The 26,353-nt window shown below is 44.8% G+C and overlaps 1 protein-coding gene across 1 annotated transcript in view; it reads left to right on the top strand.

Moving 5' to 3' along the window:
- The first annotated feature begins 4,323 nt into the window (after window positions 1-4,323).
- The window catches only part of LOC121574508 (protein Shroom3), a 133,281-nt gene continuing 111,251 nt past the window's right edge, over window positions 4,324-26,353 (top strand). Inside the window, exons 1-2 of the mRNA XM_045222756.1 lie at window positions 4,324-5,127; window positions 21,558-21,712. Coding sequence (XP_045078691.1) covers window positions 4,984-5,127; window positions 21,558-21,712 — 299 coding nt within the window. The 5' untranslated portion in view covers window positions 4,324-4,983. The remainder of the gene's footprint in view (window positions 5,128-21,557; window positions 21,713-26,353) is intronic.

The following is a 26,353-nucleotide window of genomic DNA, read 5'->3' as shown; positions in this document are numbered from 1 at the left end:
CCAGTCTGGGAGTCTCTCTGTCTCTCTCTCTCTCTCTCTCTCTCTCTCTCTCTCTCTCTCTCTCTCTCTCTCTCTCCTCTCGCTCCCTCTCTCTCTCGCTCCCTCTCCCTCTCTCTCTCGCTCCCTCTCCCTCTCTCTCTCGCTCCCTCTCTCTCTCTCTCTCTCTCTCTCTCTCTCTCTCTCTCTCTCTCGCTCCCTCTCCCTCTCTCTCTCTCTCGCTCCCTCTCTCTCTCTCTCTCTCTCTCTCTCTCTCGCTCCCTCTCTCTCTCGCTCCCTCTCCCTCCCTCTCTCTCTCTCTCTCTCTCGCTCCCTCTCTCTCTCGCTCCCTCTCCCTCTCTCTCTCGCTCTCTCTCTCTCTCTCTCTCTCTCTCTCTCTCTCTCTCGCTCCCTCTCTCTCTCGCTCCCTCTCTCTCTCTCTCTCTCTCTCTCTCTCTCTCTCTCTCTAATTAAATTTCAATTCAATTTAAGGGCTTTATTGGCATGGGAAACGTATGTTAACATTGCCAAAGCAAGTGAAGTAGATAGTAAACAAAAGTGAAATAAACAATAAATATTAACAGTAAACATTACACTCAAAAGTTTCAAAAGAATAAAGACATTTCAAATGTCATATTATGTATATATACAGTGTTGTAACAATCTCTCTCTCTCTCTCTCTCTCTCTCTCTCTCTGTCTCTCTCTCTGTGACATCATCAATCCCAGGCCGCAGAGCAGGCCATCCCTCTGTAATTTCAGAGCACTGAGCACACTGGAATGGCGTATATAGTGACACTTCCCTATATTGTAATACAGTCCAGAATATTTCTCCATGTCCCATAGTTGGAAAAATCAGGAAACAGTAAAGAAAAAGTGCAACATTATAGAATAAAAATGTGTTTTGGGTATTCGGAAACAGTTTCGTGTTTGTAGGACACAGACCAGTGTATCTGTTAGATTCAAAGAACAAAATTGAACCGTATCGGTATCCTGGAGCACAGTCTAAACTACACAGTCATCTGCCATTATGTTGGTGTTGACACACTGATGTCACAAGGCTCACTGAAAGATGGGAAGAAGACTACAGGGGATTAACGGAGCGATGGCACGTGTTCAGTACTGCCAGTAGTTATGACCACCAACAAGGTAAATGTCCTAGCAGTCCCTGGTACCTCCAGCTGCATAGAGAAGAAGGCTCACGGAAGGAAGCTGAGTTGGCTATACTGGAGCCTGATTGGTCCGGTCGGACAGATTACCTCACATACCGTACTGGAGTCTGATTGGTCCGGTAAAGCCTGATTACCTCACATACCGTACTGGAGATTGATAGGTCCGGTCGGCCAGATTACCTACATAAAATGCTGATGATTTCCTTAATTTTTGCACCAGCAAGAGGTGGCATTTATTGGGAATACCAGCAGATTGATACTAAAAGCATGCCATGTATGTTGGCATGTGTAATTCAATAGAAATTCCTTTCAGTCTGCATTCAGCCTTCCCAGACCCTGGTTTAGTCCTAGTTTGGTATTATAATGCATCATGAGATTCCTTTATGTAACTCAACACCGCCACCCTGTGGCCGTCATTGAGCAGAGGACAGACGGTTCATAAAGTAGTAGATACTGTAGATGATTTACACAAGCGAAGCGTTCAAATGTGTTAATAACATGGTAGTAGCGTTGTAATAATTGTTAATAGCATATTTCAGGAAAACCATATTTATAGAAAAGTATTCAATACAGCAACAGCATTTGATGCCTTTTTTTTTATAGGAAGACTTGCAAACCATAGACATACATATTCCTGTTTATATACATCATTGTTGCGTGGTAATATCGTGAAGACACGCCTTGACAGAATGCAGATGTATAGACGGAACACAAGACGTTGTTCATTTCTACAATCGTACAATTTTGTCACAGAGATGCATATTATAAACCTTCCATCTGTCTGTTATTTAAACAGTGTGTCTGTACGGCCCAATTCTTATATAAGATGTGTATTTTCTTCTCTAAGACCAGTCTTTCAACTAGCCCTGGACATGAAAAGAATGAAAACATTACTTTTAGTTCCTCTCTAATTCAGCCCAGCTGTAGTGGAAACAGGGTAATAAATGGCTCCGTTAACTGTAAAAACATTGTTCTTATTTTACCGTCCACTGGATCTTTACAAATATAATGCAATTAAAACCCATACTTCTTTTGATTTCCCCCTCCCCACCACTGAAAATATTATGATCGAAAATCTAAGATTATTTATTTCAGGTAGACTTTTAATTTTCCCATCCTCTTGTGGAAGGCAGTAGCTTATATCCCCCACTTGATCTAATGGATTGTTGAAGAGTTATGAAAACACAAATGGAACTGTGATTTACTCACCTTTTCTATTCATATATACACACCATTTATATACAGTATATACATATTTATATGACGGACTTTGACATTGGTCATTCTGTTATTGCTATTGCTGTTGCGTTGTTGCATTGTTGTTGCATTGTTGTTGCATTGTTGTTGCGTTGTTGCATTGTTGTTGCATTGTTGTTGCATTGTTGATGGGCTGTTGTGGAGCGGGTTCAAGTTCCTTGGCGTCCACATCACTAAGGACTTAACATGGTCCACACACCAACACAGTTATGAAGAAAGCAAGGCAGCACCTCTTCCCCCTCGGGAGGCTGAAAGGGTTTGGCACGGGCCCACGGATCCTCCAAAAGCTCTACAGCTGCACCATCAAGAGCATCCTGACTGGCTGCATCACCGCCTGGTATGGCAAATGCACCGCCCTCGACCGCAAAGCGCTACAGAGGGTGGTGCGGACAGCCCAGTACATCACTGGGGCCCGAGCTCCCTGCCATCCAGGACCTCTGTATCAGGCGGTGTCAGATGAAGGCCCGAAAAATTGCCAAAGACTCCAGCCACCCAAGCCATGGACTATTCACTCTGCTACCGTCCGGCAAACAGGCTCTGAGACAGCTTTTACCCCCAAGCCATAAGACCGCTAAATAGTCAACAAATGTTATTCAAACTATCTTGCACTGACCCTACGCACACTCACTAGACTTTATATACACACCATATACACACTCACTCACACACACTACATTGACACTCCCTCCAAAAACCCACACACTCACATATACTACATACATCAAATACTTTTTTTCTCTCACTGTATGTATGTATGTATGTATGTATGTATGAATGTATGTATGTATGTATGTATGTATGTATGTATGTATGAATGTATGTATGTATGTATGTATGTATGTATGTATGTATGTATGTATGTATGTATGTATGTATGTATGTATGTATGTATGTATGTATGTATGTATGCTCTGACTTCAGATCTAGCACCTCACAGTGCATTGGGACTTCATGACCTCATCCTTCCATCCAGGAGCCAGGACTGTAGAGGCCCTCTACAGTGTTCATTAACGGTGGATGAAGATGGGTATTTATCACCACAGTGCATAATCCACAGGCACTTCCATTAGCATCTCTATGATGACTTATTGCATCAACACAGTAACATTCACAAGCAGACAGAGCGCTATCTGAGGCACTGAGAGCGGTACCAAGCCTTGTCTGTGTTGGTCGTCTACCCAATAATAATATAATTATAATAGTGTCTAATAGTAGAATAACATTTATTTTTTTGTCAGATTGATTGGTTATCTACATATCAGTATTAGATGTGATGCAATTGGTATATACTGTAGCTGATTCATTACTTCCATTTCGACACAGTAACAAAGGAATGCAGATTAGTGTCAACATGGCCTCGGCCTACTCCCTCTAAGTCAGAAACGGGTGCATTGTGTGTGTGAACTGTGATAGGCCTAACCAACATTGTCGTCATCTGAAGATATCATACATGTCTGACTGACCTCAATAAGACAGCAATGACCTGAGGAAACATCTTATCTAGTTCCCTTCTTCATCCGGAGGTCATGAAAGGAGTTTTGGTCACGTCGGGTCGGGTGACACATCTATTCAGATTTAGTCAGACGGAAGCTGTTATTTCTTGTTATTTTATTCCCCCCCCCCCTGACGTGTTCCGACTTGGAATTTCGATAAAGTAATCAACATACAATGACGGAATGTCCGTGGCGTGGGATGCTGTGTTTGCGCTTCACAGTATGTGTGTCAGGATCAATTAAAGACACCTTTCATGGTGTTGAATGAACTAAAGCACGTATGTCATTTGGTTTCGCCACCTTCTCGACGGAGTTTGACTTTTTAAAGAAACGGGCCGCGTAGCGTACTGAAGGGCGTTCCTCTCCACACATGCGCACTAGCCTACTTCATCCATTGCCTGTGAGAGGAGAGGAGAGGAGGGGGAGGCAGAAGTTGCATCCATGGAGCTGGAGTGGAGGGGTAAAGTGGAACCGCATTAAGGGAACAAGAAGACTTATATATATTTTAAAGGTTGCTGAGAATCAACGTGGTAGTTTTAGAGAAAGTAGGTGAATCAAGTGTCGCAGTCTGGTGCGAAAAAACGTTGTTATCTGACAGGGCAAATTGACCTGATCGCAATGCAACCAGCTCGTTGGCGAGGGAAGAAGGAAGAGCGCTCGCCTTTCTCCCAGACCAGTGGATTGGAGCAAATTCTATTGTGATGCTAAAGTCAAGTCGGAAGAGAGAGAGGGCTGACAAACTATCAAAAGTGAAGCTATCTACATTTTCAGTAAAGATGATTATTTTGTCGTTTGTTCTATCCGTTTAATGTTATTTTGTGGACTGTTTAATTTTCATCACTTGTTGCTGACTGTTGGAATGAAAGTAAACTTGTTTCAACTAGACTGCCGTTAGATGGGCAAACCATGTTTCATTCGCTGACTAAGATTAGGTGATGCTAGGAAATGATTTATCCTTTAGGAGTGGACGTTCCCCTTTTGCTATGCGGAAGACTTTAAGAAAAGGAGAAGAGAAGCAGTGGGTCTGTTGGACTGAATAGGACCGACCCACCAGGCTATAGGGCTACCTCGGCGGTGTTAGGTGATAATGGATAGCAGTCTCCCGAGCTACAGTACAGTCAGACACCGAGGAAAGACGCTGTTTCTGGAGGCTCGACTCCTGGGTGGAGCTCCCTGGGGGTTTCAGCTCAAAGGAGGTCTGGAACATGGAGAGGAGTTGATCATCTCAAAGGTAAGGAAGGTGTGTGTGTGTGTGTCAGGTGTAGCTTACCACCACCGTCCTAACTATCCTCCTTCCCCAAGTTGTTACATTGCATTCAGGCCTATGGCTCATAGCTATTTGCTATGAACACAGCTGTCATAATATTGATGATGTGAAGAGTCCCCAAGGGCGACATTGTTACTCCCCCCAGGACAGTGACTTGTGACAGTGTTACAATGTCTCTATTTACAGGGTCTGATACAATGTGCATTTTCATAGAAGAGCATTGAGCAATTTTGATTCAAATAGTATTCAAATCTGCACTACATGTTGCAACAGATACCTGTACCAAGAAATCCTAAATAGGAAGTCTATCCTTTAGTCAGATATTGAGGTGTGTTTTTCCATATGCCTCATCAAGAGCAGCCTAATGTTTACCTTTAGTAGCAGACTGAATACAATTCATCATTAGGGGGGGAAAAAGGTATGTTTACAAATGTACATTCCAGTTCCATAACTCCAATCCGGTGAATAAATCTTGACCAAACACAGTTGACAGACACACCGTTCAGTTGAGTTTAATTATATTTCTCTGACCCAGTGTTGAAGAATGGGGCCATTCACCGTGCCTGCGTAGTTCCCTGATAAACCTCTTTGCTGGTGCAGACAAAAGTATGTCAACTAAATCAAATCAAACAGTTTAGCAGATGTTATAGCAGATGTCATAGCATAGTTATAGCAGATGTGCAGCGAAATGCATGTGTTACTAGCTCTTAACAGTGCAGTATAATACTTGTGTTACTAGCTCTTAACAGTGCAGTATAATACTTGTGTTACTAGCTCTTAACAGTGCAGTATAATGCGTGTGTTACTAGCTCTTAACAGTGCAGTATAATGCATGTGTTACTAGCTCTTAACAGTGCAGTATAATACTTGTGTTACTAGCTCTTAACAGTGCAGTATAATGCATGTGTTACTAGCTCCTAACAGTGCAGTATAATGCATGTGTTACTAGCTCTTAACAGTGCAGTATAATACTTGTGTTACTAGCTCTTAACAGTGCAGTATAATGCTTGTGTTACTAGCTCTTAACAGTGCAGTATAATGCGTGTGTTACTAGCTCCTAACAGTGCAGTATAATACTTGTGTTACTAGCTCTTAACAGTGCAGTATAATGCGTGTGTTACTAGCTCTTAACAGTGCAGTATAATGCGTGTGTTACTAGCTCTTAACAGTGCAGTATAATGCGTGTGTTACTAGCTCGTAACAGTGCAGTATAATACTTGTGTTACTAGCTCCTAACAGTGCAGTATAATGCTTGTGTTACTAGCTCTTAACAGTGCAGTATAATGCGTGTGTTACTAGCTCCTAACAGTGCAGTATAATGCGTGTGTTACTAGCTCCTAACAGTGCAGTATAATGCGTGTGTTACTAGCTCTTAACAGTGCAGTATAATGCTTGTGTTACTAGCTCTTAACAGTGCAGTATAATGCTTGTGTTACTAGCTCTTAACAGTGCAGTATAATACTTGTGTTACTAGCTCTTAACAGTGCAGTATAATACTTGTGTTACTAGCTCTTAACAGTGCAGTATAATACTTGTGTTACTAGCTCTTAACAGTGCAGTATAATACTTGTGTTACTAGCTCTTAACAGTGCAGTATAATGCTTGTGTTACTAGCTCTTAACAGTGCAGTATAATACTTGTGTTACTAGCTCTTAACAGTGCAGTATAATACTTGTGTTACTAGCTCTTAACAGTGCAGTATAATGCTTGTGTTACTAGCTCTTAACAGTGCAGTATATTACTTGTGTTACTAGCTCCTAACAGTGCAGTATAATGCGTGTGTTACTAGCTCCTAACAGTGCAGTATAATGCGTGTGTTACTAGCTCCTAACAGTGCAGTATAATGCGTGTGTTACTAGCTCCTAACAGTGCAGTATAATGCGTGTGTTACTAGCTCGTAACAGTGCAGTATAATGCTTGTGTTACTAGCTCTTAACAGTGCAGTATAATGCTTGTGTTACTAGCTCTTAACAGTGCAGTATAATGCTTGTGTTACTAGCTCTTAACAGTGCAGTATAATGCTTGTGTTACTAGCTCTTAACAGTGCAGTATATTACTTGTGTTACTAGCTCCTAACAGTGCAGTATAATGCGTGTGTTACTAGCTCCTAACAGTGCAGTATAATGCGTGTGTTACTAGCTCCTAACAGTGCAGTATAATGCGTGTGTTACTAGCTCCTAACAGTGCAGTATAATGCGTGTGTTACTAGCTCGTAACAGTGCAGTATAATGCTTGTGTTACTAGCTCTTAACAGTGCAGTATAATACTTGTGTTACTAGCTCGTAACAGTGCAGTATAATACTTGTGTTACTAGCTCTTAACAGTGCAGTATAATGCTTGTGTTACTAGCTCGTAACAGTGCAGTATAATACTTGTGTTACTAGCTCTTAACAGTGCAGTATAATACTTGTGTTACTAGCTCTTAACAGTGCAGTATAATACTTGTGTTACTAGCTCCTAACAGTGCAGTATAATACTTGTGTTACTAGCTCATAACAGTGCAGTATAATACTTGTGTTACTAGCTCCTAACAGTGCAGGATAATGTAATGTGCGTGTGTTTGTGAGCATGGGTGTATGTGCGTGTGTGAGTGTATATGTGAGTACCGGAGTCTGCTTGTGTATGAGGTGTGTATAAGGTGTGTATAAGGTGTGTATGAGGTGTGTATGAGGTGTGTATAAGGTGTGTATGAGGTGTGTATAAGGTGTGTATGAGGTGTGTATGAGGTGTGTATGAGGTGTGTATAAGGTGTGTATAAGGTGTGTGTGTGTGTGTAAGTGAGTATCTTTGTCTCTTACTAGAGAAGATTGCTTGATGTCTATTTAACAATCTGATGGCCTGGAGATTCAGTCTTTCGGTCCCGGCTTTGATGCACCTGTAATGTCTCTGTCTGCTAGATGGTAGCAGAGTGAACAGACCGTGACTCGGGTGGCTGAGGTCCTTGATGATCTTCTTGGCCTTCCTTTGACACAGAGTGCTGTAAATGTCATGGAGGGCAGGCAGCGTGCCCTGTGTGATGCGTTGGGCTGACTGCACCACCCTCTGGAGAGCCATTCGGTTGAGGGCGGTGCAGTTGCCGTACCAGGCGGTGATGCATCCCAGTGTGAGGGTCTTAGGGGCCATGCAACATTTATTTAGCCGCCAGAGGATGTAGAGGCGCTGTTGCACCTTCTTCACCACGGTGTCGGTGTGGTGGGACCATTTCAGGTCCCCAGTGATGTGTACGTCAAGGAACTTGAAGCTTTTGACCCACTCCACTGCAGCCCCATCGATGTGGAGGGGGGGCGTGCTCTCTCTTCTGTCTCCTGTAGTCAGGTCCTTCGCCAGGGCTCTAATATCCTGCCTGTAGGCTGTCTCGTCGCTGTTGGTAAATCAGGCCTACCACTGTCGTGTCATCTGCAAACTTGATGATGGTGTTGGAGTCGTGCATAGCCACGCAGTCATGGGTGAACAGGGAGTACAGGAGGGGGGTGAGTACACACCCCTGGGGGGCACCCTTGTTGAGTATCAGCGTGGCAGAGGTGTTGCCTACCCTCGCCACCTGGGGTCTAGGACCCAGTTGCACAGGGAGGGTTCAGACCCCAGGACCCTGATCTTAGTGACAAGCTTGGAGGGCGCCATGGTGTTGAAAGCAGAGCTGTAGTTGATGAACAGCATTTTCACATATGTATCCCTCTTGTCCAGGTGGGATAGGGTGGTGTGCAGTGCAACGGCGATAGTGTTGTTCGTGGATCTGTTGGGGCAGTATGCCAATTGTACTGGGTCTAGGACTAGGACTAGGGTGTGGGAAAATGTGGAGGTAATATGGTCCTGGACTAGTCTGTCAAAGCGATAGTCATTCAGTTCAGTTACCTTAGCTTGCTTGGGTACAGGAACAATGGTGGACATCTTAAAGCATGTAGGGACAACAGACTGGGATAGGGAGAGATTTAATATGTCCGTAAACACTCCAGCCAGTTGTCTACGCATGCTCTAAGGACGCGGCTTGGTAATGCCGTCTGGGCCGGCAGCCTTGCGAGGGTTAACACACTTGAAAGACCTACTCAAGTCGGCTACAGAGATCGGGAGGTGGCTGGTTTTCCCTTTATAATCTGTGATTGTCTGATTCCCTGCCACATGCGTCTCGTTTCTGAGCCATTGAAATGCGACTCCATTTGTCCCTTTAATGTATTTTTGCCTCTTTGATTGACTCACGGAGGTCGCAGCTGGTCTGTTTGTACTCGTCCATGTTCCCAGTCACCTTCCTGTGGTTAAATGTGATGGGTTCACGCTTTCAGTTTTGAGCAAATGCTTCCATCTAGCCACGTTTTTTTTGGGTTTGGATACGTTCTAATCATCACTGTAGGAACTACATCCTCAATGCTCTTTCTGATGTAACAGTCAGTGTAGTCGTCAATGTTATTCCCCGAGGCGACCCGGAACACATCCCAGCCCACGTGATCAAAACAGTCTTGTAGCATGGATTCCGATTGGTCAGACCAACGTTGAACACACCTTACCACGAGTGCTTCCGGCTTTAATTTCTTTGTTTTGGGAATAGAGGTCAGTGAGTTAAGGGGAGTTGCCGTAGTTTGGGGAATAGTTATTAAACCAGCAATTTGATGCTCCAATCCGGAGTGCCCTGTAAAACATCTTCCAGAGGGGTGTGGAATGGATTCAGCTCTGCAGTGGAGCAACTGAATTAATATAATTGTCTTGGAGGCATGTCAATGTTTGGCTACACAAACATGGTAACGCTAACACTTAGTAACAATTACTCTCAATAGTTTAATTCTGAACAGAACCAATATTTTCTTCGTTCCGTTCCACTGTTCCGACCAGCAAAATAAAGTTATGAACCGGTTCGAACAAAAAGAAACGCGCTGGGCATCTTGTTGTTATCTGAATTAGGCCCACAGATTTATATACCTACGGAGGAGCAGCGTCTGTGAAGGAACTTTGAATGTCTTTGAACTTCAGAGAGTTGGCTTAACTAACGTTGGACCAGAACTAGCCCTTGAATCATGACTCTCAGTTCCATTCCATTCCATTACACATAATTCCGCCTAGAGTTTTCGAAATCTAGACCAGAGCTAGCTAGCTAACGAGCTTGTGTGTGCAGAGCGGCACCAGAATTAAAATAAAAACACAACTTACCTTTTTGTAGTTGATAAATCCAATGTGAAATGTGACGACTACAGTATCCTTAAAACCCCCTAGAGTCGATGTCCACTCCCCTGCGGAAATCTAAATCGCATAATAAAAAAATCCCCATAAAAATCAGTCAGTTTAAGCTAGAGATATGACAGAGCTACAGCGGTGTTTGTCAGACCATGAGACATCCCAAAAATGTGTCTTCTCACAGAATCACCTGTACTGTCCAAACGGTTTGGCCTACAAACCCCTCTACAGAAAGAAGAGACTCTCACGAACACGATGGTGTTCTCTGTTTTGCTCTACGACCCCCACAAGCATCTTGGGACTGAAGTCGGTACAGCCGATCTGCCAACTTCTGTCTGTAGCGTCCAAACAGTTTTGGGCTACAAACTAATATGACCCCGCTGTGGAAAGGTGAGACTCTCATGAACACATACACATACGCAGGCCTCACGAGACTCGTCTGAAGGTCCCCCAGTACCAGTTGAAAAAATGAGACTGTTAAGGGGTTAAATACATGTAAAAAAACAAAAAAACTAATTGTTTCCTCATCTTTCTTATATCTCTCAGAACAGACACTTCAGAACAAACTTATTTTGGGGTGAGGGGAAGAAAACTATCTGTTGTTCCATGTAGTGAATCTGTTTTTACATTTACATTTTAATAATTTAGCAGACGCTTTTATCCAGAGCGACTTACAGTTAGTGAGTGCATACATTTTTCATACACATTCAATGCGTTTGTATATGGGCTAATAGCAGGAAGGCCAAAACGTATTTTTCATCAAATATTTTTTTTATTCAGTTTATATTTTTTTATACTTCAAGGGGTCTTAAAATTCCAAATCAAATAGCTAAATGGTCCTTGGTACGACCTTCTTAAAACAATTCCATAAATTATTTTACTGAACCGGTTCCAACCCCTGGTTTAAACTATTACATTGACAGCTAAAGTGCTCCAGCTCCTTCAGGTTGGATGGGTTCCGCTGGTGTACAGCAATCTTTAAATCATACCACAGATTATCAATTGGATTGAGGTCTGGGCTTTGACTAGGCCATTCCAAGACATTTAAATGTTTCCCCTTAAACCACTTGAGTGTTGCTTTAGCAGTATGCTTAGGGTCATAGGACTGCTGGAAGGTGAACCTCCGTCCCAGTCTCAAATCTCTGGAAGACTGAAACAGGTTTCCCTCAAGAATTTCCCTGTATTTAGCGCCATCCATCATTCCTTCAATTCTGACCAGTTTCCCAGTCCCTGCCGATGAAAAACATCCCCACAGCATGGGATGGTGTTCTTGGGGTGATGAGAGGTATTGGGTTTTGCCAGACATAACATTTTCCTTGATGGCCAAAAGGCTCAATTTTAGTCTCATCTGACCAGAGTACCTTCTTCCATATGTTTGGGTAGTCTCCCACATGCCTTTTGGCGAACACCAAACGTAAAGGCCAGCTCTGTGGAGTGTACAGCTTAAAGTGGTCCTATGGACAGAAACTCCAATCTCTGCTGGGGAGCTTTGCAGCTCCTTCAGGGTTATCTTTGGTCTCTTTGATTAATGCCCTCCTTGCCTGGTCCGTGAGTTTTGGTGGGCAGCCCTCTCTTGGCAGGTTTGTTGTGGTGCCATATTCTTTCAATTTTTTAATAATGGATTTAATGGTGCTCCGTGGGATGTTCAAAGTTCCTGATATTTTTTTATAACCCAACCCTGATCTGTACTTCTCCACAACTTTGTCCCTGACCTGTTTGGAGAGCTCCTTGGGCTTCATGGTGCCGCTTGCTTGGTTGTGGCCCTTGCTTAGTGGTGTTGCAGACTCTGGGGCCTTTCAGAACAGGTGTATATATACTGAGATCATGTGACACTTAAATAAAGTCCACCTGTGTGCAATCTAACTAATTTACATTTTACGTTTTAGTCATTTAGCAGACGCTCTTATCCAGAGCGACTTACAGTTAGTGAGTGCATACATTTTCATACTGGCCCGCCATGGGAATCGAACCCACAACCCTGGCGTTGCAAACACCATGCTCTACCAACTGAGCTACACAATTATGTGACTTCTGAAGGTAATTGGTTGCACCAGATCTTATTTAGGGGCTTCATAGCAAAGGGGGTGAATACATATGCACGCACCACTTTTCCAGTATTTATTTTTTTGAATTTTTTGAAACAAGTTATTTTTTAAATTCCACTTCACCAATTTGGACTATTTTGTGTATGTCCATTACATGAAATCCAATTAAAAATCCATTTAAATTACAGGTTGTAATGCAACAAAATAGGAAAAACACCAAGGGGGATGAATACTTTTGCAAGGCACTCTATGTGTCTGATCTGAGCTATCACAACAATGAATTGCATGGCCGACACTTTCTCGTTTCTGTTGTCAGTAGGTTTTGATGATCTCATTCTATTGTTGATTTTAAATCAGGCTGCTACAGTTTAACAGGTAGGGCTGGCGTAACATGTACATTTCTGTTAGAAAAACATTAAAATATTACATGAAACTGCACTTTACACTGTGTCCTGCCTTCTTTGGCACATGAGGACAGTTAGCCTACAAAGATAACTCCACCATGAGTATGAACTCCACAGAGAGGTTAGGGAGGGTCTGACATTTTTCCATTTTTAATCATATCTAGTGTTGTAGTGCTGGTAGTGTCTGTGTTTTTTCAATACAGAACACTTGGCAAACACTCTTGTCTTTGCAAGTTATTTCATATTCTCGGAAGGGGTGTTGAACAACAGAAGACTGACACAGAGTTGAGAGGCATCAGCGAGGGGAAGGGGTGATGGTAAGGCAACAGGGGTGTTGAACAACAGAAGACTGACACAGAGTTGAGAGGCATCAGCGAGGGGAAGGGGTGATGGTAAGGCAACAGGGGTGTTAAACAACAGAAGACTGACACAGAGTTGAGAGGCATCAGCGAGGGGAAGGGGTGATGGTAAGGCAACAGGGATGTTGAACAACAGAAGAGTGACACAGAGTTGAGAGGCATCAGCGAGGGGAAGGGGTGATGGTAAGGCAACAGGGGTGTTAAACAACAGAAGACTGACACAGAGTTGAGAGGCATCAGCGAGGGGAAGGGGTGATGGTAAGGCAACAAGGGTGTTGAACAACAGAAGAGTGACACAGAGTTGAGAGGCATCAGCGAGGGGAAGGGGTGATGGTAAGGCAACAGGGATGTTAAACAACAGAAGAGTGACACAGAGTTGAGAGGCATCAGCGAGGGGAAGGGGTGATGGTAAGGCAACAGGGATGTTAAACAACAGAAGACTGACACAGAGTTGAGAGGCATCAGCGAGGGGAAGGGGTGATGGTAAGGCAACAGGGATGTTGAACAACAGAAGACTGACACAGAGTTGAGAGGCATCAGCGAGGGGAAGGGGTGATGGTAAGGCAACAGGGATGTTAAACAACAGAAGAGTGACACAGAGTTGAGAGGCATCAGCGAGGGGAAGGGGTGATGGTAAGGCAACAGGGATGTTAAACAACAGAAGAGTGACACAGAGTTGAGAGGCATCAGCGAGGGGAAGGGGTGATGGTAAGGAGAGGCATCAGCGAGGGGAAGGGGTGATGGTAAGGAGAGGCATCAGCGAGGGGAAGGGGTGATGGTAAGGCAACAGGGATGTTAAACAACAGAAGAGTGACACAGAGTTGAGAGGCATCAGCGAGGGGAAGGGGTGATGGTAAGGCAACAGGGATGTTAAACAACAGAAGAGTGACACACAGTTGAGAGGCATCAGCGAGGGGAAGGGGTGATGGTAAGGCAACAGGGATGTTAAACAACAGAAGAGTGACACAGAGTTGAGAGGCATCAGCGAGGGAAGGGGTGATGGTAAGGCAACAGGGGTGTTAAACAACAGAAGACTGACACAGAGTTGAGAGGCATCAGCGAGGGGAAGGGGTGATGGTAAGGCAACAGGGATGTTGAACAACAGAAGACTGACACAGAGTTGAGAGGCATCAGCGAAGGGAAGGGGTGATGGTAAGGCAACAGGGATGTTAAACAACAGAAGAGTGACACAGAGTTGAGAGGCATCAGCGAGGGGAAGGGGTGATGGTAAGGCAACAGGGATGTTAAACAACAGAAGAGTGACACAGAGTTGAGAGGCATCAGCGAGGGGAAGGGGTGATGGTAAGGCAACAGGGATGTTGAACAACAGAAGAGTGACACAGAGTTGAGAGGCATCAGCGAGGGGAAGGGGTGATGGTAAGGCAACAGGGGTGTTAAACAACAGAAGACTGACACAGAGTTGAGAGGCATCAGCGAGGGAAGGGGTGATGGTAAGGCAACAAGGGTGTTGAACAACAGAAGAGTGACACAGAGTTGAGAGGCATCAGCGAGGGAAGGGGGTGATGGTAAGGCAACAGGGATGTTAAACAACAGAAGAGTGACACAGAGTTGAGAGGCATCAGCGAGGGGAAGGGGTGATGGTAAGGCAACAGGGATGTTAAACAACAGAAGACTGACACAGAGTTGAGAGGCATCAGCGAGGGGAAGGGGTGATGGTAAGGCAACAGGGATGTTGAACAACAGAAGACTGACACAGAGTTGAGAGGCATCAGCGAGGGAAGGGGGTGATGGTAAGGCAACAGGGATGTTAAACAACAGAAGAGTGACACAGAGTTGAGAGGCATCAGCGAGGGAAGGGGTGATGGTAAGGCAACAGGGATGTTAAACAACAGAAGAGTGACACAGAGTTGAGAGGCATCAGCGAGGGAAGGGGTGATGGTAAGGCAACAGGGATGTTAAACAACAGAAGACTGACACAGAGTTGAGAGGCATCAGCGAGGGGAAGGGGTGATGGTAAGGCAACAGGGATGTTGAACAACAGAAGACTGACACAGAGTTGAGAGGCATCAGCGAGGGGAAGGGGTGATGGTAAGGCAACAGGGATGTTAAACAACAGAAGAGTGACACAGAGTTGAGAGGCATCAGCGAGGGGAAGGGGTGATGGTAAGGCAACAGGGATGTTAAACAACAGAAGAGTGACACAGAGTTGAGAGGCATCAGCGAGGGAAGGGGTGATGGTAAGGCAACAGGGATGTTAAACAACAGAAGAGTGACACAGAGTTGAGAGGCATCAGCGAGGGAAGGGGGTGATGGTAAGGCAACAGGGATGTTAAACAACAGAAGAGTGACACAGAGTTGAGAGGCATCAGCGAGGGGAAGGGGGTGATGGTAAGGCAACAGGGGTGTTAAACAACAGAAGAGTGACACACAGTTGAGAGGCATCAGCGAGGGGAAGGGGTGATGGTAAGGCAACAGGGGTGTTAAACAACAGAAGAGTGACACACAGTTGAGAGGCATCAGCGAGGGGAAGGGGTGATGGTAAGGCAACAGGGATGTTAAACAACAGAAGAGTGACACAGAGTTGAGAGGCATCAGCGAGGGGAAGGGGTGATGGTAAGGCAACAGGGGTGTTAAACAACAGAAGACTGACACAGAGTTGAGAGGCATCAGCGAGGGGAAGGGGTGATGGTAAGGCAACAGGGATGTTGAACAACAGAAGACTGACACAGAGTTGAGAGGCATCAGCGAAGGGAAGGGGTGATGGTAAGGCAACAGGGATGTTAAACAACAGAAGAGTGACACAGAGTTGAGAGGCATCAGCGAGGGGAAGGGGTGATGGTAAGGCAACAGGGATGTTAAACAACAGAAGAGTGACACAGAGTTGAGAGGCATCAGCGAGGGAAGGGGTGATGGTAAGGCAACAGGGATGTTAAACAACAGAAGAGTGACACAGAGTTGAGAGGCATCAGCGAGGGGAAGGGGTGATGGTAAGGAGAGGCATCAGCGAGGGGAAGGGGTGATGGTAAGGAGAGGCATCAGCGAGGGGAAGGGGTGATGGTAAGGAGAGGCATCAGCGAGGGGAAGGGGTGATGGTAAGGAGAGGCATCAGCGAGGGGAAGGGGTGATGGTAAGGAGAGGCATCAGCGAGGGGAAGGGGTGATGGTAAGGAGAGGCATCAGCGAGGGGAAGGGGTGATGGTAAGGAGAGGCATCAGCGAGGGGAAGGGGTGATGGTAAGGAGAGGCATCAGCGAGGGGAAGGGGTGATGGTAAGGAGAGGCATCAGCGAGGGGAAGGGGTGATGGTAAGGAGAGGCATCAGCGAGGGGAAGGGGTGATGGTAAGGCAACAGGGGAGTTGAACTGGAACTGGATATTCAGCACATTCTGACCATGAGGCAGTAAGTCTGGAGCATGCAGCCTACTCTGTGAACTGGGGCTAGACTGGGCAACGTGTGTGTGGTAGCGAGAGAGTGGGGGAGAGAGAGAGAGTGAGAGAGAGGGTGTGTGGGAGAGAGAGAGAGAGAGAGGTGTGTGTGGTATAGAGGGGTGTGGCAGTGGGGAAAATGTTATTGAGCGTATTCTTTCAGCGCTTCACACACTAATCTGCTTTACTGCAGGAGGGATGTGGGGGTGCCTGCGTCAACACTACGAGTCTCACCAGCAGCAGTAGCAGCTCTGCCGGGTCAGGGCAGCCACACAGAGACATGCTTCCCCAGGTGGCTACACAGCAGAGAGGCCCGGGGGAACCCAGAGACAGAACCATGACAGGGCCAGAGAGCATGGCCAGAGACAGAACCATGACAGGGCCAGAGAGCAGGGCCAGAGAGCAGGGCCAGAGAGCAGGGCCAGAGAGCAGGGCCAGAGACAGAACCATGACAGGGCCAGAGAGCAGGGCCAGAGAGCAGGACAAGAGAGCAGGGCCATAGAGCAGGGCCATAGAGCAGGGCAAGAGAGCAGGGCATGGTAGTCTGGTGTGGTATAGGTCAGAGATGGCTAGTTGCCTGCTGGTGCTTTACTGCGTGTCCAGCTAGTATGATGCTCGTTCTTGGTAGGCTTAATTCAGCAGATTTGAATGTGCCAAGACATCAAGCCTCTATCACGGCCCCTTGCCGTTCTGTGCCCCCAGCCCCCACACAACCTCTTGTAAAGCCGGGCAAGAGTGAAATCCAGAATGTAGCCCAGGTTTCTGGCTAAGGTCCAAGAGAGAGAGAGGGAGAGAAGAGAGAGAGAGAGAATGAGAGTGAGAAAGAGAACGAGAGGAATGTCAACACCAAGAGCTCAGCTAGTTTGAAAAGAAACAAAAGGAGAGAGGGAGAAAGATAATAGATACCCAATCCAGACTGAAAGAGAATGGATACCCAATCCAGTCTGAAAGAGAATAGATACCCAATCCAGTCTGAAAGAGAATAGATAACCAATCCAATCTGAAAGAGAATGGATACCCAATCCAGTCTGAAAGAGAATAGATACCCAATCCAGTCTGAAAGAGAATGGATACCCAATCCAGTCTGAATGAGAATAGATACCCAATCCAGTCTGAAAGAGAATGGATACCCAATCCAGTCTGAAAGAGAATAGATACCCAATCCAGTCTGAAAGAGAATAGATACCCAATCCAGTCTGAAAGAGAATAGATACCCAATCCAGTCTGAAAGAGAATAGATACCCAATCCAGTCTGAAAGAGAATAGATACCCAATCCAGCCTGAAAGAGAATAGATACCCAATCCAGTCTGAAAGAGAATAGATACCCAATCCAGCCTGAAAGAGAATAGATACCCAATCCAGCCTGAAAGAGAATATATACCCAATCCAGTCTGAATGAGAATAGATACCCAATCCAGTCTGAAAGAGAATGGATACCCAATCCAGTCTGAAAGAGAATAGATACCCAATCCAGTCTGAAAGAGAATAGATACCCAATCCAGACTGAAAGAGAATAGATACCCAATCCAGTCTGAAAGAGAATAGATACCCAATCCAGTCTGAAAGAGAATAGATACCCAATCCAGACTGAATGAGAATAGATACCCAATCCAGTCTGAAAGAGAATAGATACCCAATCCAGACTGAATGAGAATAGATACCCAATCCAGTCTGAAAGAGAATAGATACCCAATCCAGTCTGAATGACAATAGATACCCAATCCAGACTGAATGACAATAGATACCCAATCCAGTCTGAAAGAGAATAGATACCCAATCCAGTCTGAATGAGAATAGATACCCAATCCAGTCTGAATGACAATAGATACCCAATCCAGTCTGAAAGAGAATATATACCCAATCCAGTCTGAATGACAATAGATACCCAATCCAGTCTGAATGACAATGAGATACCCAATCCAGTTTGAATGAGAATAGATACCCAATCCAAGTTGTTATCTATTGTCATTCAGTCTGGATTGGGTATCTATGGGGGGGAATGAGAATAGATACCCAATCCAGTCTGAATGACAATAGATACCCAATCCAGTCTGAATGAGAATAGATACCCAATCCAAGTTGTTATTTTATGTGGTTGTTATTGAAGGCCCATACTGGGGACAGTGTGTTAGCACTCAGACATGCTGTCCTGCTAACCTGGGACTGCTAGAAGAAGAGGGTTAAGGAAAGGTTAAGATAATTAGTATTTTTGTTCATGTCCATGGTTGCCTCTCAGATGGCATCCTCTTCCCTATATAGTGCACTACTTTTGACCATATAGCCTTATGAGCCCTGGTCAAAAGTAGTGCACTACATAGGGAATAGGATGCGATTTGGGAGGAAGGCCATATTGATAGGTTCATTGTCAGAGCCTTGGCAGCATCTGTAGTTAAAGAGAAAGAGGTATTTTAAGACACTTTAGCAAATCCCCCCTGGCCTTTTCTCTATTTACCACAAAGGAAGTGCAAAACAATGTATGCCTGCTTCTCTGATTATAGAAAATATTTTACACATTTTCAATTGCAATATTATGTCAGAAGGCCAATTATACACACCGAATAATAATATAAACACAACATGTAAAGTGTTGATCCCATGTTTCAAAAGCTGAAATAAAAGATCCCAGAAATGTTCCATACACACAAAAAGCTTATTTCTCAAAAATGTTGTGCACAAATTTGTTAGTGAGCATTTCTCCTTTGCGAAGATAATCCATCCACCTGACAGGTGTGGCATATCAAGAAGCTGATTAAACAGCATGATCATTACACAGGTACACATTGTGCTGGGGACAATAAAAGGCCACTCTAAAATGTGCAGTTTTGTCACACAACACAATGCCACAAATATCTCAAGTGTTGAGGGAGCATGCAATTGGCATCCTGACTGCAGGAATGTCCACCAGAGCTGTTGCCAGAGAATTAAATGTTCATTTCTCTACCATAAGCCGATGTCATTTTAGAGAATTTGGCAGTATGTCCAACCGGCCTCACCTCATGGCAGATGTTGTGAATGGAGTGCCCCATGGTGGCGGTGGGGTTATGGTATGGGCAGGCATAAGGTATGGACAACGAACATAAATGCATTTTATTGATGGCAATTTGAATGCACAGAGTTACCGTGATGAGATCCTGAGGCCTGTTGTCGTGCCATTCATCCGCTGCCATCACCTCATGTTTCAGCATGATAATGCACGGACCCATGTCGCAAGGATCTCTACACAATTCCTGTAAACTGAAAATGTCCCAGTTCTTCCATGGCCTGCATACTCACCAGGCATGTCACCCATTGAGCATGTTTGGGATGCTCTGGATCGATGTGTACGACAGCGTGTTCCAGTTCCCGCCAATATCCAGCAACTTCGCACAGCCATTGAAGAGTGGGACAACATTCCACAGGCCACAATCAACAGCCTGATCAACAGCCTGATCAACTCTATGTGAAGGAGATCTGTTGCGCTGCATGAGTGTGTATGCGCTGTCACACCAGATACTGACTGGTTTTCTGATCCACGCCCCTACCTTAAAAAAAAAAATATCTGTGATGCATATCTGGGGCCTCATTTATTTATTTCAATTGACTGATTTCCTTTATATGAACTGTAACTCAGGAAAATCTTTGAAATTGTTGCATTTTGCGTTGATATTTTTGCTCAGTGTAGTTATAATGCATGCTCCAGTTATATTCTGTCTGAGGGCCAACTCAACATGGGAATACAGCAGGTGTTAGATGACAGTTTACAAATGACTGGAGCATGTAAGCTATCTGAAATGACTGGAGTATGTAAGCTATATGAAATGACTGGAGCATATAAGCTATCTGAAATGACTGGAGTATGTGAGCTATATGAAATGACTGGAGAATGTAAGCTATCTGAAATGACTGGAGCATGGAAGCTATCTGAAATGACTGGAGCATGTAAGCTATCTGAAATGACTGGAGTATGTAAGCTATATGAAATGACTGGAGCATATAAGCTATCTGAAATGACTGGAGTATGTGAGCTATATGAAATGACTGGAGAATGTAAGCTATATGAAATGACTGGAGCATGTAAGCTATCTGAAATGACTGGAGTATGTGAGCTATATGAAATGACTGGAGAATGTAAGCTATCTGAAATGACTGGAGCATGGAAGCTATCTGAAATGACTGGAGCATGTAAGCTATCTGAAATGACTGGAGCATGTAAGCTATCTGAAATGACTGGAGCATGTAAGCTATCTGAAATGACTGGAGCATGTAAGCTATCTGAAATGACTGGAGCATGGAAGCTATCTGAAATGACTGGCGCATGTAAGCTATCTGAAATGACTGGCGCATGGAAGCTATCTGAAATGACTGGAGAATGTAAGCTATCTGAAATGACTGGAGCATGTAAGCTAACTGAAATGACTGGAGCATGTAAGCTAACTGAAATGACTGGAGCATGTAAGCTATCTGAAATGACTGGAGCATGTAAGCTATCTGAAATGACTGGAGCATGGAAGCTATCTGAAATGACTGGAGCATGTAAGCTAACTGAAATGACTGGAGCATGTAAGCTAACTGAAATGACTGGAGTATGGAAGCTATCTGAAATGACTGGCGCATGGAAGCTATCTGAAATGACTGGAGAATGTAAGCTATATGAAATAACTGGAGAATGTAAGCTATCTGAAATGATTTGAGCATGTAAGCTATCTGAAATGACTGGAGCATGTAAGCTATCTGAAATGACTGGAGCATGTAAGCTATCTGAAATGACTGGAGCATGTAAGCTATCTGAAATGACTGGAGCATGTAAGCTATCTGAAATGACTGGCGCATGTAAGCTATCTGGAATGACTGGAGAATGTAAGCCATCTGAAATGACTGGAGCATGTAACCTATCTGAAATGACCTGTTAGTTCAGTTTCACCAAAACCATGTAAATGTCATAATAATACAACACATTGGGTGTGTGTGCCAGGAATAATGATGACTTCTTTATACAGTGGAAACAGCTTTATGGAGATGAATAGATGTGTATAGTGAACATGTATTATTCTCTCTTCTCCAGGTTGAGGGAGGTGGGAAGGCGGACCTGTTGGAACACCCCCTGTTGCCAGGAGACCAGGTGGTTGTCATTAATGACGTGGAACTCAGTGGATTCAGGCAGGAAGCCGTTTCATTGGTCAAAGGATCCTACAAAACTCTCAGACTCACTGTCCGCAGGTAAATAACACAAACCACCATACCCCTGCCATGCCGGGGCCCTCTGTCCCTCTCCTTATCTGTCCCTCTCCATATCTGTCCCTCTCCATATCTGTCCCTCTCCTTATCTGTCCCTCTCCATATCTGTCCCTCTCCTTATCTGTCCCTCTCCTTATCTGTCCCTCTCCCTCTGTCCCTCTCCTTATCTGTCCCTCTCCTTATCTGTCCCTCTCCCCCTGTCCCTCTCCTTATCTGTCCCTCTCCATATCTGTCCCTCTCCGTATCTGTCCCTCTCCATATCTGTCCCTCTCCTTATCTGTCCCTCTCCATATCTGTCCCTCTCCTTATCTGTCCCTCTCCATATCTGTCCCTCTCCTTATCTGTCCCTCTCCATATCTGTCCCTCTCCTTATCTGTCCCTCTCCATATCTGTCCCTCTCCTTATCTGTCCCTCTCCATATCTGTCCCTCTCCATCTGTCCTTCTCTATATATGTCCCTCTCCTTATCTGTCCCTCTCTATCTGTCCCTCTCCATCTGTCCCTCTCCTTATCTGTCCCTCTCCATCTGTCTCCATCTGTCCCTCTCCATCTGTCCCTCTCCATCTGTCCCTCTCCATCTGTCTCCATCTGTCTCCATCTGTCTCCATATGTCCCCCTCCATCTGTCCCCATCTGTCTCCATATGTCCCTTTATATCTGTCCCTCTCCATCTGTCCCTCTCCATCTGTCCCTCTCCATCTGTCTCCATCTGTCCCTCTCCATCTGTCCCTCTCCATCTGTCCCTCTCCATCTGTCTCTCCTCTCTCTCTGTCACCATAGCCACCTTCAAACTGCCAATTCAGATTTCATGTTTTTGTATATCTTGTTTTTATCCTGCGAATCACACCAGGTGATTGGTTTGGCCATTTTACCCTGAACCATATACCATATACCCTGACAGCCATATAACAGTCCAGCTCCCATCAGGTACCATATGACAGTACCATATAACAGCACCATATAACAGTACCATATAACAGCACCATATAACAGCACCATATAACAGCACCATATAACAGTACCATATAACAGCACCATATAACAGTACCATATAACAGTACCATATAACAGTACCATATAACAGCACCATATAACAGTACCATATAACAGTACCATATAACAGCACCATATAACAGTACCATATAACAGCACCATATAACAGTACCATATAACAGCACCATATAACAGCACCATATGACAGTACCATATAACAGCACCATATAACAGCACCATATAACAGCACCATATAACAGCACCATATGACAGCACCATATGACAGTACCATATAACAGCACCATATAACAGCACCATATAACAGCACCATATGACAGTACCATATAACAGCACCATATAACAGCACCATATAACAGCACCATATAACAGCACCATATAACAGCACCATATGACAGTACGTACGGGTGGCTGCTATAATGACATCACCCCCCTCAGCTCCTTAGTTTCATATCGTCCTGATGTCTATAGTGGTCATGCTTCAGCACTCACAGATAACAGGCCAGGGGGGTGTTGCTGGGGTCGATGTGTGTGTGTGTGTGTGTGTGTGTGTGTGTGTGTGTGTAATTTAAATAATTTTAATTTAATTAATTTTTTAATTTAGCAGACGCTCTTATCCAGAGCGACTTACAGGAGCAATTAGGGTTAAGTGCCTTGCTCAAGGGCACATCGACAGATTTTTCACCTAGTCGGCTAGGGGATTAGAACCAGCGACCTTTCGGTTACTGGCACAACGCTCTTACCCACTAAGCTACCTGCCGCCCGTGTGTGTGTGTGTGTGTGTGTGTGTGTGTGTGTGTGTGTGTGCGTGTGTGCGTGTGCGTGTGCGTGTGCGTGTGCGCGCGCGTGGATGAAGGCATCATGGCTGAACTCCCAGGCTCTTTTGTTATCTCCACCACAGCAGCTCTGTGACATGCTTGACACCCTGCAGAGGGTCAAAATAGGAACTCATGCTGGCTAATATTCTGTACCCACTAGACTGAATGAGCTGCCTGTTACAGGTACATCTAACATTCTGTACCCACTAGACTGAATGAGCTGCCTGTTACCTTCTGTACCCACTAGACTGAATGAGCTGCCTGTTACCTTCTGTATCCACTAGACTGAATGAGCTGCCTGTTACAGGTACATCTAACCTTCTGTATCCACTAGACTGAATGAGCTGCCTGTTACCTTCTGTATCCACTAGACTGAATGAGCTGCCTGTTACCTTCTGTATCCACTAGACTGAATGAGCTGCCTGTTACCTTCTGTATCCACTAGACTGAATGAGCTGCCTGTTACCTTCTGTATCCACTAGACTGAATGAGCTGCCTGTTACCTTCTGTATCCACTAGACTGAATGAGCTGCCTGTTACAGGTACATCTAACCTTCTGTATCCACTAGACTGAATGAGCTGCCTGTTACCTTCTGTATCCACTAGACTGAATGAGCTGCCTGTTACCTTCTGTATCCACTAGACTGAATGAGCTGCCTGTTACCTTCTGTATCCACTAGACTGAATGAGCTGCCTGTTACCTTCTGTATCCACTAGACTGAATGAGCTGCCTGTTACCTTCTGTATCCACTAGACTGAATGAGCTGCCTGTTACAGGTACATCTAACATTCTGTACCCACTAGACTGAATGAGCTGCCTGTTACCTTCTGTACCCACTAGACTGAATGAGCTGCCTGTTACCTTCTGTATCCACTAGACTGAATGAGCTGCCTGTTACAGGTACATCTAACCTTCTGTATCCACTAGACTGAATGAGCTGCCTGTTACCTTCTGTATCCACTAGACTGAATGAGCTGCCTGTTACCTTCTGTATCCACTAGACTGAATGAGCTGCCTGTTACCTTCTGTATCCACTAGACTGAATGAGCTGCCTGTTACCTTCTGTATCCACTAGACTGAATGAGCTGCCTGTTACCTTCTGTATCCACTAGACTGAATGAGCTGCCTGTTACCTTCTGTATCCACTAGACTGAATGAGCTGCCTGTTACCTTCTGTATCCACTAGACTGAATGAGCTGCCTGTTACAGGTACATCTAACCTTCTGTATCGACTAGACTGAATGAGCTGCCTGTTACCTTCTGTATCCACTAGACTGAATGAGCTGCCTGTTACCTTCTGTATCCACTAGACTGAATGAGCTGCCTGTTACCTTCTGTATCCACTAGACTGAATGAGCTGCCTGTTACCTTCTGTATCCACTAGACTGAATGAGCTGCCTGTTACCTTCTGTATCCACTAGACTGAATGAGCTGCCTGTTACCTTCTGTATCCACTAGACTGAATGAGCTGCCTGTTACCTTCTGTATCCACTAGACTGAATGAGCTGCCTGTTACCTTCTGTATCCACTAGACTGAATGAGCTGCCTGTTACCTTCTGTATCCACTAGACTGAATGAGCTGCCTGTTACCTTCTGTATCCACTAGACTGAATGAGCTGCCTGTTACCTTCTGTATCCACTAGACTGAATGAGCTGCCTGTTACCTTCTGTATCCACTAGACTGAATGAGCTGCCTGTTACCTTCTGTATCCACTAGACTGAATGAGCTGCCTGTTACCTTCTGTATCCACTAGACTGAATGAGCTGCCTGTTACCTTCTGTATCCACTAGACTGAATGAGCTGCCTGTTACCTTCTGTATCCACTAGACTGAATGAGCTGCCTGTTACCTTCTGTATCCACTAGACTGAATGAGCTGCCTGTTACCTTCTGTACCCACTAGACTGAATGAGCTGCCTGTTACCTTCTGTATCCACTAGACTGAATGAGCTGCCTGTTACCTTCTGTACCCACTAGACTGAATGAGCTGCCTGTTACAGGTACATCTAACCTTCTGTACCCACTAGACTGAATGAGCTGCCTGTTACCTTCTGTACCCACTAGACTGAATGAGCTGCCTGTTACCTTCTGTACCCACTAGACTGAATGAGCTGCCTGTTACCTTCTGTACCCACTAGACTGAATGAGCTGCCTGTTACCTTCTGTACCCACTAGACTGAATGAGCTGCCTGTTACCTTCTGTACCCACTAGACTGAATGAGCTGCCTGTTACCTTCTGTATCCACTAGACTGAATGAGCTGCCTGTTACCTTCTGTACCCACTAGACTGAATGAGCTGCCTGTTACCTTCTGTACCCACTAGACTGAATGAGCTGCCTGTTACAGGTACCAACACAGACATTTTGATAATTATTTTACATTTTTACATTTTTTACATTTTTAGTCATTTATCAGAAGCTCTTATCCAGAGCGACTTACAGTTAGTGACTTGGGGTCGTATGATTGGGGAGGGTGTGTCCTCTGTGTCTGATTCGGATCAGGCCCTTAAATGTTTTACCTTTCTGGTTAACTCGGTTGCAGATAAGCATGCCCAATATAAAAGATTAAGGGACAGATCTAACCCATAGTTCACAAATGAATTGTCTGAAAGATTTCATGAAAGAAATTTAGCTTGGGCTAAGGCTAGATTGACTGATTCTACGTCTGACTGGCAAAGTCAACATACTTCTTGAATTGTGTATCTGAGAGTGGTGGAAATCCAGCAAAGTTCTGGAAAGTGCACAGATCTTTGAAACAAAACTCCACCACCTCATTGCCTCAGCAGGTTATGACAGC

This window comes from Coregonus clupeaformis, chromosome 9, assembly GCF_020615455.1.
Source record: "Coregonus clupeaformis isolate EN_2021a chromosome 9, ASM2061545v1, whole genome shotgun sequence".
NCBI classification, from domain to species: domain Eukaryota; kingdom Metazoa; phylum Chordata; class Actinopteri; order Salmoniformes; family Salmonidae; genus Coregonus; species Coregonus clupeaformis.
This window is presented reverse-complemented; position numbering and strand designations above follow the sequence as displayed.